Raw genomic sequence first — 14,481 nt, 5'->3', positions numbered from 1 at the left:
GTGGATACAATAAAGTTGAAGGAAAAGATAAAAATAATAAATAGATAATTGTAATTGCATGAAACGTTTATCCCTCACAAGTGGGTCTTATTGATGTGTTTTATTATAGAAACTAGAGTTCCCCTATGATATTGAAAGTTACGGGGGTAAGAGAGGAAAACAATAAAGTATAAGAGTATTATTGAAAAAAAAAATAAGGATGGGAAGAAAGTGAATAAATACAATAAAATATGGTCACTTTAATTAGATGGGGTGTTTAGCCCCCACAATTATATATATTAGAGGGGTATAACTAAAAAAGGGAAGGGGTGGGGGGGAGGAGGAGGAGAGGAAATAAAAAAAAATTGAAAAGGGGAAATATAAGCTAGATGGGATGTTTGTGCCCCCTATATAACTGTGATTGAGAAGACATTCATCTTCACAAAATTATAACATGGGTGACTCCTATAATTGTGTTTTATTATGAGTCGTGATAATATGATGCCCCTCCCGACACACGCCCCCGTATGGGGTTGTAGATTATTTGCATTAAGATATACAAGAAAAAGATTTACAATTATGTGTAGCCCCAGGCAAAAGATCTACGATACTGTGATGAGGATGTTAGAAAATCATTAGACTTTTATTATATAGATATAAATATATGCAAAGTACATTGATGTAGTGGTGAGAAGACAAATTATAAGCATGGATGGGGAATCGCCATGTTAGAGTAAGTAAAAGAAAATTCCTATTAATTAAGCCCATCCATTCACCGATATCATCACAAATATACACCAATTCAGAGAAGGCGAGAAAAATTATGCATAAACAATGACAATTCATTATTTGAAGGATTAAGATAGAATTAGACATAAAGTCAAGAAAACTATAGGGGGCACTGTTGAAGAATTCAAATTGAAACAATATTTCATATATCGTTTATCATATTGATGTGGACATGATCCAATATATATATATATATATTTTAATCAAGTCCCTATTGGGTTAATTCAATTGGATGATCCATATCTTTAATCGAATCTTTATGAAATTAATAGCCAATAATTTTGGTGTGTTATAAGTAAAAATTGGAATGTTAATAGATGCTCTCAATTTCATTAAAAAGTGTTAGGCGCGAAAGAATAGAAACGTTCCCTCCTACTAACGCTTCTTTCGTCTCTTAGGTTTGAGTTATTCTTACGTGGACCGGGAGTCGCCTTTTCACTCTCCAAAATCTCATTAAACGCCACAAATTCAAGTCGATTGGTAATTTCGATTGCTTCGTTCTTGGAACCCTAATATGTGAATCGTGATTTACAGTTCGGTATTTATTCGTGGATTTATTCTTTCTTTTTGACAACCAAGTAGTTTAGATGGCCCAAGAACCAAGACTAGGGTTATGGTTTCAAATAATTTGATTTCTTTTGTTCCATTCTGGAATGCAGACGAGAGGGATCCAACGCGGGAAATCAGTCATGTTTGCGCGGATTTTCAACAAAAATAAACAGGAAACAACTGATGTAAAACGTTGGGTAAGTTGAGCGAGGTATGGTGTTTGTTTGATCAGTTTGTATTATTTTCTTTTATTATCTCAGTTTATGATTTTGTATTTCTTCTTTGTTATGGATTTATATGGTTGGTTCTGTTAATTTGACTCAAGATAGATTATTTAAGTTGGAATCTGGACTTGGATTCCTTCATCTGTTTTTTGGGTGAATTACCACTTCGCTAGCTGAATTTGACGAATTTTTTATTCCGGCTCACTGTTCATTTTAATCACCAAAACGTGAACCATAACGAATTTGGAGGTTTTAAAGTGATTATTTCGCAGGTTTAAAGTGGCCATCTCGCTAAAAACAGCGAAACCTGAGAGATACACTTTAAACCTGTGAAATAGTCACTTTAAAACCTCGGAATTCATTACCTTTAACGTTTTGGTAATAAAAATAAATAGTGAGCTGGAATTGTAAATATATATTTTTTTGCTTTTGTAGGCTCTATGTTATGGTTTGATCAACCATTTGTCGGGCATCAACATTTTATATTTCCATTTTACAATCACCCCCTTATTTCTCTTGAAATGCTTGAGAAAAAGGAAAATCTCATTATAAAGTAGCCTTCTGCAGAAGTGGTAAAGGCCAACCAATTCACTAGAGTAAAGAACAAAGGTTAGCGTTCTTTTGACAAAATCCTGAACAACATTCTAGACAAAGTTGTCTTACATGGCTAAAAAGTTTCAGACTGAACTGATTTTTTGTGAGGATGATCTCTATAGTCAGTAGATCATCCTCACAAAAAATCAGCCAATTCTGAAACTTCTAACCCCAAAAAGTGGTTACAAACTAACGGTAAAAATTGATGGTTCAAAATTCTTCATCTTATAAATTAGGGTTAGAAATTTCAGAATTAGCTGATTTTTTGTGAGGATGATTTTCTCACCATAGAGATCATCCACACAAAAAATCAGACCATTCTGAAACTTATTGTTTTTTTTCCTTTAATTTTATTTTTTTAATTTTTTTATTGGAGTAAATATGTTTATAATTGGATTCCTAGAAAGTATTTTATGTGTGCTAGAGTTGTTATTGACAATAGAACTAGTGATTAGACAAGGGTCTTCCCAACTACAATGGGTTTGCACCAGGGATCTATATTTAAGCTGCCCATACCTTTTGCACTACTTATGGATGAATTATGTGCTCATATCAAAGGAGAGGCCTCTTGGTATATGATTTTATAGTATTGGTAGATGAAACAAGAGAATGAGTTAATTTAAAATTCGAACTATGAGCTTATACATTAAAAACTACTGTTTCTAAGATAAGTAGGACCAAGACAAAATATATGCAGTGCCACCTTAGTATGGACTTTGGGCACTTATAGGGATGTAACATTTGTCAAGATTGACACTAAAAAAATACCTACAAAAGACCATTTGTATTATTTAGGTTCCATTATACATAAAAATGGGGAAATTGGTGAAGATATGAATCATACAATTACCATTGGGTGGATCAATGTTTACCAATCAAACTAGAGGAAATCATTACAAGACTAAGATATGGCCAACCGTCCTTATGGAGTTGAGTGCTGGGCTATCAAGAAATATGTTTATAGTAAAGAAGAGGAAGCTGGGATGGATGGGTGCTAAAATTAAGAAAGACAAAATCATAACTCAAGGAAAGTAATGAGTAGTTCTAATATCATTTGAAATGGATTGGACATTTGCAAAGAACTATTATTGCAATAAAGAGAGGAATGCTTTGGAGCATGTCGAGGGCTCTAAAAGAACAATAGGAAGAATGAAAATGATATGAATGGAGGTAGTAAGAAAAGGTATGAAAGAACATGCCTTGAATGTTGTGGAGGTTTTTTGTGCATTCCTCTCCTCGAGATTTGTGGGGGTTTATCTGAGATGCTGTGTTGAATCGAATGGTTGAGAAGCTTAAAGTGCCCTCTTATTTCGATTAAGGGTTCCTTGTTGCACCAGGGGCTTTAGTTCTTCTAGCTTTAGGCATGTAGGAGAGAAGGAAATGAGGGACACTGGCGTGGTGTCTATCAAAGAAGCTTCGATGGTCAAGTTGGTACCAATGGGAGGAATAAGGTGTCTTTGATTTTTTTTTTGTTTTTTTTGTTTTTGATGGGTAAGCAAGCTGGACTTGAAGTCTTGAACCCACGACCTCTAGATTGATTTGCAATGTGTCAAACCTACTGAGCTATGGGTCTAAGCCTGTAAGGTGTCTTTGTATTCAGGGGGGGTAATCAAGAGCAAAATTTTTTTTTTTTGTGGGGCAAATCCGCCATTGTTATCTGATACAATAACTCATGTATCCTTCTAGACTTCGAAAATTATTGTGGGGGGCAAGTTCCTCCACTGCCCCAAATGTAAATCCGCCCGATTGTATTACCGTTAGAAATTCAGTTAAATATTTGGTTCGTCACTTTTTGTGGAGTCTATATTTTGATCTCCATACAGTGATAATTTATTATTGTATTTTGTTCATGCAATTACTTAGACTTTGTGAAATAGCTGCTTCGTATTTTTAACTTCTATTCATATAATACTTGCACATTGGAGTTAGAAACTTAAACCTACTACCAGGTGTGCATCCTTCAATGTTGACATGCTAGAAACTCAATTGCCAGAATCTTATATTCCCACCCCAGAATCTTGCTCTGCTTCTGAAATCACCAGTTGTTCCTAGTCCCTAGATCTACTACCATGATTATACCAAGACCACATTAATGCCATTCATAGTGTATTTATTTATTTTTCCAAATCCAATCATGAGTTAGAAAAATCGAGCAATATGTATTTCAGGGTTTAATTCTCTTTTATTTATTTATCACGTAGCTGCAATACTATGTTTGAAATTTTCAATTGCGCATTCATGATCAGGTACAGATGCAAGATTTAATTCTCAAAGGATCCAAACAGTGTTTAAAACAGATTCTAATGACTTTTTTTTTTTTCCATAAAGATTTAGCGCTAGATCCCCCAAATTATGTTTTTTTGGTTTGGATTTCAGATGATTATGCTAGATGGTGCAAAAGCTACAAGCCTACAAGTTAAACAGTTGTTGAAGGTTGTGAACAAATCAATTTTAGAAGCTGCAGACTTAACTTAGCTTCTATGAGTTTAATGTGTCAGGGGTCCCATCTCTACTTCTTAGTAGATAAGCAATAATTGACACTAATGGATTTCAAAATTGCATCTTATTTTACTGAAAAATCGATGAAGTGTAGAAGATAATGGATGAGATTAACGAGCAGATGGAGAATGTGAAACAGACTCGGGAAGCATTGTCAGCTCCCATTGGTTCATCTGCTTATTTTGATGAGGTATCAGCTTCATTTGCAAATACCAAAATAATTAAATTACTTATTCCTGCTTATGAAAAAAGAAAACTAACTAACTAATATGCTAATTCTCCAAATGATTCTAAACATCTTTGTCATTGCAGGACAAATTGGAAGTTGATCTTGAGGAGTTATTAGAAGCCAAGTTGGAGGAGAAACTTCTTCTGCCCACAACTACTACCCCTGCACCCCTGAAGAAGGCCGAGGATGAGAATGAGGAAGAAGAGGAGCTCACTTCATTACAAGCAGATATGCCTTTCTTTCTTTTTTTTTGATAACCAAAATTTTATTAAAAAGGACGAGGAGTCCTTATAGGACGAACAAAGTGACAGGCGAGAAAAAAGAACAAAAGCAAAGCAAAGCAAAGGAAAAAAACACAATGCACAGCTAACAAACAAAATAACCCGCTATGGATCGACTCCCATCTGAACAAGAAGTCTTTAAACCGGACTCCCCCAAACTCTTGGAATTGTTTGCACCAGTAAAACAACAATCCTATAATGCTAAAAATGATGGCCTTGATAGATTGCTCATTCCCTTCAAAGCATCCTCTCCCTTTCAACAAAGACAGTGGACCGCCAAGAATCAAGTAACACTCAGGTCAAACGAAAGAAAAAAAGACCAAACCTGACAAGCCTCCTCACAATGGATGAGGAGGTGATTAACAGACTCACCATTGGATTTGCAAAGAGAACAGAACTCTGCAAGAACCACTGCCCTCGTTCTAAGCAGATATGGCTTCTTAGACAGGTATTTTCCTATTTTGGTTAACATGTCCTAGTCCTTTTTGTCTTTACTCTGTCTTTCATTTCAGTGATGGTTAATGTTAAGTTTCTTGAAGGTCCGCTGAATCCCAAGAGAAGAGATTATCTATAGATCAGCCTATGTCTACTATATGATTCGGGGTGGTGTTGCTTCATTCTCACCTGACACTTATTAGTGTGCATTCGCAGGTAAGAACTAAGACAATTTTTGTACATAGGTGGCATAAAGTAAATTCCTTCCCCTCTAAAATCTGAATCCAATTTTGATGATTTTTTTTTTATATAAATAATTTAGTTAGAAACTCCTTACTCTTTTTTTCTCCCTTTGGTTTACCTTTGTGGGAGGCATTTGATATAGTACTTAGCACACATTGAAGAAGTTGTGTCTATAATATACTAACATAGGTATTAGAGGCTTCCCTTCTTGCATGCTTTAATTGCCTTCATCTACTTATTATTACCAGCCTAATGTAGCTTTTTAAATTTATTTTTTTATAGCTCTCTTGCAATGTTGATGCTCAAAATTAATATTTCTCAATTGGAAGGTGTACTTGTTCATCACAATGTTCATGGGTTATCTAATCTCTCTGCTGCATGTGGATGACTATTGTAGATGCATGATTAGTGTTGCTAGGAAAACTGTGATCTGAGAAAAATAAACTTGAATCTCGAAAATCAACACACAATTGAGTTATGTAGAGTTTTATAGCACCCACTTCAATTGGTGGCCCAACAATTGAACAAGTTGTATTGATGATTTAGTGGGCCTAATATATGATATTTAAAAAAATAAAAATAGTGAAGAGGTTTATTTGTAGATTTTTTTTTTTCTTTTAATTTTTAGATGTTATCAAGAAACTCAAGAAAGATCTTGAAGTTGATACATTATTGAACCAAACGGACGGGTCAGGTGGCATAACAGGCATTCAGAACACGTGTAATAATAAATTTTCCTTCACTACCCACAGGACAACAGAAGGATCATACGGAGAGTAGGACAGGGAAAAGGTACTCAGGATTTTAGTGACTCATCTGCAAATTAGATTTAAATCTATCATCATATTAATTACCTTCCGTCCTTCAACCTTATCCCTTCTCTATTGAATAAAGTCTTGAAAGATCTTAGGGTGTGTTTGATATTGTGCACGGATAATAGGTGAAAATCTTTTTTTTTAATATAGAAAATCACAATTGTCATGTGTTTGGTTAATTTTTTTCAGAAGAAAATGGATTTTCATACTCAAAATCTTTTTTTTTTTTTAAATATAGAAAATCACATTTTTAATGTATTTGATTAATTGATTAATTTCATAGAAAAATGAATTCCGACTCCCGAAATTAAATTTTCATACAAATACAGATTATAATATATATCCTTAAAGTTAGACATCCCCGCCACGTTATGCTGATATTTGAGATGCCCTAAAAACGTTATCTTCTTCAACATTATCTTTTTATAAGGATATTTTACACTGCTAAGGAAATATGTGCTTATAAATATTTCAATAAAAGATTTTATACCGTCTTCAACCTCGAGATTTTATTTCGTTCAACTACCCTAATTATTATTATTATTATTTTTTAGACTGAAACATGTTGAAAATTGTTAGGACAAAATATAAAAATAAAATAGAAGTTTAAAGCAATAGTTTACTATAGATTTGGCTTTTATAGAGGGTTGAAGAGGAGCATTTAAGCCATTTTAGTTATTTCCTCTGTCAATATCATCGAATCTACACGTTTGTTGTTAATTAAATTTTCATAATTTTAACCATTGAAATGATCATCAGTGCTTCAACTATAGAGGCGGAAAAAATAAAAAGGGAGACAACTAAAAGAAAAGCGCCAACCAATGTATATCAAAGTATTTCTATTTCTAGGAAGAACTAGAATCGTTTTTCACTCGAGATGAATTATGAAGAAGAATGCAGATTGATCAGATTATATTATATATTAAAAGAAAAAAAAAGTAAGAAAATTCAGAGAGAATATCTCAACATTAGATGCTTCAACAACAGAAGCTAAGGCTCTTAATTTTCACAATATGCCAGAAATTAAGACAATAGAAGCAAGCAAAAAACGGGAAAATCCCAAAAATACTGATCACAATAGAAACATCTGTGCTTCTCTCTGTACAACAGGCGCCCATCATTTTTGTTTTTTTCAATTTCTGAGCTCCTTGGAAACACTTACAACACACCACCTCCTCCTAGTCTTCTTCTACTATTACTATTTACAGCAAAGTCTTTAATTACTTCCATAATTTTCTTAATCTTCTTCAATATTCACAATCAGAAAAATTAGGGTTACCTGATCTATTAAACCAGATGAGATAATTAACCAAAATAATCAAAGTGGAGGTTTACCCATTTCAGAATTTTTCACTTAATTAATTCTGAAACCCACTCAACATCCAGAGCTGGGGCGGACGAGTCAGCTCGCCCGATAGAGTTCTCCTTGCTCAATTTCTCGAACATTTTTGCTCTTATCTCCCTTCCTGACTCAACTCTCGCCATCGCTGGTTCCTCCACCAAACCGCCCCTATCCCACAAATCCACGTAACCTATTCCTGAGTGAGTTGGGGCCCGAGTTGGAGTTGAGGGCAAGCTATTGAACGCAGGTCGAAGCAATGACCCACTCCTTGGAGATCCAAACCCAGAGCCCAACTGAACTCCACACATAGGTGGTAACGACTTCACCTTATTAAGCTGTAAATTGCGAAGAGAGACCATCATTTCGTTGACCGAGTTCGAACCAAACGATCGACTCATAGTCGGAGTACTGGGTGACATGGGTGGCGATTCTGATGGTGGTGAAATCGGAGGAGAAAATATAGTCGATGTGGGAGACCCTCTCGCGAAAAACGATTCATGAGCGTGTCGAAGCGGGGACCCGTCGTAAGACGGTGGTGACTCAGTCACGAAAGGCGTAGGCGTTCTCGAGCTATGCTGAGGCAAGACTCGGAGTTGTTCCGGAGTGTGGGCAAAGAAACACACTCTACGTCGACAGTTCGTCCCATCCTTGCACGGCTGCGTACGATAGCGTGCTGGGTGTAGCCAACACTCGAACACGCCGTGTGCATACTCACACGTGTCACCTCTCTTACAGTTTCCTTTACGAAAATCAGGGCAACTAGTACCAGAGTAATGGAACTTACGTGGGTCCCTCCGACGAGCCTTCTCTCCGGGATGAGCGTACGGACACTCCGTCCAGTCGTGAGAGCGGCCACGTGCGCACCTGCGAACTTTAAACTCGTACATGCGGAACTCGTCACACGAGTAAGTGTCAACTGGTAAATCGGACTCTGTATCCACTTCGTTTGAAGGAAGATAACGATGTAGTGCAGTTAACGCCTCTGCTAACATAAACGGAGAATACTCTCCATTGTTAGCATTGCCGTTAATATTAGCGGAAAAGCCGCTGACAGGGATAGGATAGATCATCTCGTCCATTGATTCATCAAAAAGAGACCAAGGAGGGACGTGGATGGTGGGATTTGATCGATTTCCTTCTCCGATCATCAACATTGTTTCTCACAGTGGTTCAAGTAACGCAGGCTTCGATATAAAAGGGTTTGTTAACTCAACCATGGTTAGTATAACTTTCACTATAGTTTGGTAAGAAAGTACGGTTAAATATTTATTTATAGTTCGGATCGTATGCACACTGGTGGATGAGTGAAACTCTCCTCCCAGACCCAACCCAATAAACGCCACGTAAGTCATTAACTCCTTTATTTATAGTTCCATTCTCCACCTGGGTGCATACGAACAACACTCATTTATTAATTCAATGGTGATGGAAAATATCGCGATAAATTTATTAGCTTAACGAGAATTTGAGTAAGTAAAAAAAAAAAAGTAATAATGGCGGGAAATGCATAGTGGGACACGTGGGGTAAGTAAAGCGGGTGGCATGGCAGCCATGCACAGCACCCGTAGACTCAGATTTCCTGTATTTGAGGCCACGTCTCCGCTAAAATACAAAGTAACAATGCACTTGGCGATTTTAAACACAGTAGTACTGCGGTGCATCAAGAATGGTGCACGTCAGCATTTAAACTTATTTTAGTAACTTAGAATTTTAGGGGTTGACTTGCGCCTAAATTATATTTTAAGAAGAAAGAGAGATCGAAGATTGGAGACGAGGTGAGAAAGGAGACTGTAGAATAGCAGCAGAAGCTTGAGGGGTTGCCAATGGAGAGCAGTCCTTATGTGAAATACTCCATATCTGGAAGACTACAAGCGTCAAGGCTACGGTACGGAGGGCACGTTGAACCAGGGCCGGATCGTGGAGGTGGCTCCACCGATGCTCCCACTCTCCTTCTGGAGAAACTTTTAAGGAGGGGAAGACCATGGCTGTTAATATCTGGAGAGAAAAAATCACTAACTCTAATCTCTAATCTCTGTGTTTAGGTTCTGTTTTGTTCTTTTGTTTCTTCTATTTCCATGGTCATCATATGATCATGGTCGTTAATAAACCTAATGATTTAGTCCAGATTCAAATTTTTGGTACCTCGTCAGAGAATTTTTTCATGCCACGTGGCATTTAGTAAGTTGAAAACTTCAAGACTTCGTTGTTCTGGAGAATAGCAAAAGATTACAGAGGTATTTGTGCAATTCCAAAGCATCTGAATATTGTGTATCTAGAGGATTTTTATACCATCTTTTAGGGCCAAATATAGAGCCGTACTTTTAAAAAAAAAAAAAATCCCTAGGTATGATTATGATTATGTACGGTCTATTTCCACGTGTCTCATAATCACGTGATATAACTTGGTTCTAAGTTTTGGCGCGATAAGTGTCCGGTGACGCTTTTGATGCAGGTGACACCCTTGGCCTACGTGGCTCTTATCTATTGCCGCATAGCTAATTGAAACCTTATTTCGTGTCGAGATCTGCGTGATTTGACGCTGCTTTTAGTTTCCTTTTTAGTTTATTTTTCTTTTTAAATTCATTAATTATTAATTTTATAATTTCGATCGATCTTATCCGAAAGGGATGGAATGGTTCTCGCTAATCCTGAATAACGTATCCCGACAAATATGTCCTTACCTATAATAGAACCAACTAGTAATTTAAATAATAGATCATGTAGGTGCAAAAATTAGTTTTACATTCTAAGGATGATGTTTTTTTTATCTTCACTCTTGCACTTGGGTGGCAACAATACCCTTCGACGAGCGTCTTTTTTTTTAAAGAAAAAGAAAAGAAAAGATTGCATACGTTTTAGTGTATTTATGTATTTGTAAGAGTATTTTTTCCTTGATTCTTCCTAGATTTTCTCCTTGTTGATATTTGTTTGTGCAGTTTCATTTTATTATGGGTTTTTATTGATTTTTGCAAATTAGTTAAATTCTTTATTTTAAGGGATTTGAAATCCCCAAACTTAAATTATAGATCTTCGAAATTCGGTTGGTGACAACGATTGATCTTTCTTCCTTTTTTCTGTAGATTCAGACATTCAACTATGTTGTCTCATAATTTGGATGTTTGGCTAAGTTGTCTCGAGATTGTCATGTGTCACTTTTTTCAAAAATACCCTCAACAATTCATATTCTTAATTTCATGGAGGGGCCAATCTTGCATAAAAACAACCCATAATCCTAGTGTTCTAGTGAATATTTTTTATGTATCATGTTTTTCAAATGATAACTTACCCTTTTGACTTTGGAGTTCTATGTTGGGTAAAATAAATTGATAGAAATACCCCATTTTCCCTTCCATGCTAAAAACAATTAAATTGCATCTACCCCCTGCTACCTTGTTTGAGATAAGAATGCCATCTTTTGTGTCATTATATTGACTAGAAGGTGGCACATTTATTAAAAATGATTTATTTGTAATGTAAAAGATTGATTAAAAGGTTTTTGAGGATAAAATAGTAAAAATGATATTTATGTAATTTTGAAAAGGATAGTACTGAAGGAACATCGTGATAGATATTTTTGATGTGAATGTGTGTAATAATCATATATGCTTTTCATTGAGATCTCAATGACATTCACGTCAAAAATGTTCTCACGACTCTTTTGAAAATTAAGTAACACAATTGTAGATTGTAATTTTCTTGCTTTTATATATATATATATATATATATATATATATATATATCCAAAATGACTAATTATATTAAATTTAAATATAATTGTGAGGGCATTTTATGACCACTCAACTTTTTAGACAATTGGATTTTGTTGATTTGAGAAATGTGATTCAATAAAAAAAAACATGATCCTTAAACATGGAGTGCAAGTTAAGTTGTGTCATAAGGGCACAAGTTAAAATGCATTGCGTTAAATGCACCTCTAAATTTTATTTTACTAACAATATCCCAAAGAAAAATTTTGATATAAAAAAGGAAAATGCTAAGTAATATAAAAATTGACTTCGATTCTCACAATTATTGACGTGGATGCATGTACTGGACCATAGATACTTTCCATTGAGATATGAGTGAAAAGCATTTATGGTTATGTGTGCACCTCCACATCAATAATGTTAGAATCAATATCAATTAAAATATTATTCCAGCACAACTCTATAAATAAAAGGAAGATTGACTCTTTATCAAGAGTATGTACTAAATAGTCCCCTAGTAAAGAATATAAATTATTTAAGTCTCAATGAAATATTAGTTTATTAGGATTTTTGAAGATTTTTTAAGAAAATACTTGAAATACCATTTTAACAACTTTAAAAGTGATTGATCTAAAAATATAAGGAGTCAAATAATAAACTTGACCAATTTATTTAATTATTAATATTTTTATTGAAAATAAAAAATAAATATTTTATTTTTAAAAAATTAAATTCAATATAACTTTATTTGACTCATTTTGTGTTGACTTGTAAATTTTAAGTTGAATTAATTCGATGAACATTTAAGTTGAGTTTTAAAATTATGTTTTAATTATTTAAAATTATTTATATATTTTAAGAAATCTAATATACTTGGACAAAATCAATTTGATGATGATCATACTCATCTCCATCATCATCATCATCATTGGTATAGTCATCATCATTTATGTAATTCTTGATTACTAGTTTTCGTCAGAGAAACAAGTTTTCTTTTTAATTTATTTATAAGAGATGACCATAGTTAAGGGGCATGTCTTTAATTATGAAATATAGGACTAGTCAAATATTTTCAAATAAATATGTTTCTTTAAACTTCAAAAATTATTGAAAAGGTAATTATGGTATTTTCATTTAAAAAATTATTTTTAGACTAATATTTAATAAATTGGGTACTAAAGAGTCCATATTTTTTTAGAAGAGACTTTTTGGCACATATTTTCAAAAAATAGGTCTTTGCAGTCATTGTCCCTAAAAAAAGAAAAACCTTTGAATGCTTATTTTCATGCTCTTTTTAATGCAATCTTAACATGAGACCTTAGGGCACACATTAACAAAACCCTTGATCATGAATAAACAAATTATTATGATTGATAATTGTGGATGCAATTACCTAATTACTTTTGAAAGATCAAAAACTTCACTAATCTTGAGAGGTTTTAAAAACAAAGAGAATGTGTACATTTTAAATTTTTATCACCTTATTTACAGTGAAACCTTGTCGATATCTTATCTGTTATGTATGTGAACACTTTTGTGAAGTTCACTTAGTAATTTTGAGAGGTTTTAAAAAGAAAGAGAATGTGTACATTTTAAATTTTTATCACCTTATTTATAATGAAATCTTGTCAATATCTTTTTTGTTATATATGTGAACACCTTTGTGAAGTTCACTTAGTAATTTGATCAAATACTTATTAGGTATTTCACCAAACATCTTGTATGCCACACTTTTCATAACCTTATTTGATAATGATAATGAATGACAAACCAAACTAATAGAAGCAAATGAAAAGAAGATAAACAATTAATATAAAAAAAAGAGTATGAACATAATACCCACAGTAAAATATTTTATATGGTTTACCCCACGGTTACGTCTACGAAGGTATGAACATTTGAGCTCAATTTCATTATGAAGAAAACAAGGTAAATTGATACAAGGAAACACCGCCATCACTTAGTTTTACCTTCATTTAGATCTTAATCTTCCCAAACATCTCAACTTCTCCTTTATTGGATTTTCTCTCTTTCTTTACTTTTTTTTTTAAAAAAGATTTAGACTTACAGTCATAACAAAAGAAAACAAAACTCCTTTTTGAAACATCACATAAGTGGATTATTTACATAAGTTACAAGTTCAACTTAAATTACCTTGGATCGACCCAAAAACACACTTACTTGAATTGGACCTAACTGATTTTAAGCCATACTTCAACATCATTATGAGAGTAGAGACTCTCTATCATCTAAGCTGTGCAACCTTGCATTATACCCCGACATTGGACCTTTTCATTGTACTTCTTTGGATGGTTTGGCCTAATTTATTCTACCCTGAATTGTTGTTTGAGATGTGTTACCATATGATGACATGTGGATTTTACCCTCCACAAGAATTATATTTGACATAAGCATAATAAAGAAGGGTTAATTTTCAAATAATTATTGAAGTTTTCAAAAATATCGAAATTGTTACATACATTGACACAACTATCACGTTATGTTGACAAAATGGAAACCCAACAGAAGTGCCAAATGAATTACAAATCAATCATCAAAAAGTCTAAAAATTGAACTAATTGATTGATCTTTTCCATAATCAATAAATAAATGCATGGACAGTGGATTGAATGTGTAGAAATCTGACCCCTACACTACACACAGATGTTTAATCATCCTTTAATCCAATGACCAAAACATAGTTCTAGAAATCATCAATCAATTGATTTTTCATGTTAGGGTCAATCAAAAAGGTTTGTCAAAGTTCTTGGGATCAATATCTTTAGGCATTTATA

General features: G+C 34.0%; 1 protein-coding gene and 1 pseudogene across 10 annotated transcripts; one reads left to right on the top strand and one right to left on the bottom strand.

The window, feature by feature from the left end:
• The first annotated feature begins 1,133 nt into the window (after nucleotides 1–1,133).
• On the top strand, nucleotides 1,134–6,774 carry LOC147412137 (vacuolar protein sorting-associated protein 32 homolog 1-like). Of its 10 annotated transcripts, none has more exons than XM_086456789.1 (4): nucleotides 1,134–1,248; nucleotides 1,428–1,514; nucleotides 4,512–4,824; nucleotides 4,947–6,774. In XM_086456789.1, exons 3-4 carry the CDS (start codon nucleotides 4,735–4,737, stop codon nucleotides 5,115–5,117), a joined length of 261 nt encoding a protein of 86 aa, XP_086312915.1. In that variant the 5' UTR covers nucleotides 1,134–1,248; nucleotides 1,428–1,514; nucleotides 4,512–4,734; the 3' UTR covers nucleotides 5,118–6,774. The 10 variants fall into 10 exon arrangements, 8 of the variants coding, with proteins under 8 accessions (XP_086312915.1, XP_086312884.1, XP_086312906.1 ...); XM_086456758.1 differs by having other exon boundaries at nucleotides 1,428–1,528; XR_015182345.1 differs by having other exon boundaries at nucleotides 1,144–1,528; nucleotides 4,947–5,592; nucleotides 5,684–6,774.
• A 983-nt stretch (nucleotides 6,775–7,757) lies between these two features.
• Nucleotides 7,758–9,222, bottom strand: LOC147412136 (zinc finger CCCH domain-containing protein 20 pseudogene; annotated as a pseudogene).
• Nucleotides 9,223–14,481: the final 5,259 nt, after the last annotated feature.

Source organism: Akebia trifoliata, chromosome 1 (assembly GCF_017979445.1).
Source record: "Akebia trifoliata isolate Shusen 1 chromosome 1, ASM1797944v1, whole genome shotgun sequence".
NCBI classification, from domain to species: domain Eukaryota; kingdom Viridiplantae; phylum Streptophyta; class Magnoliopsida; order Ranunculales; family Lardizabalaceae; genus Akebia; species Akebia trifoliata.
The sequence above is the reverse complement of the archived record's forward strand: the minus strand, read 5'-3'. Positions and strand labels throughout refer to the sequence as shown.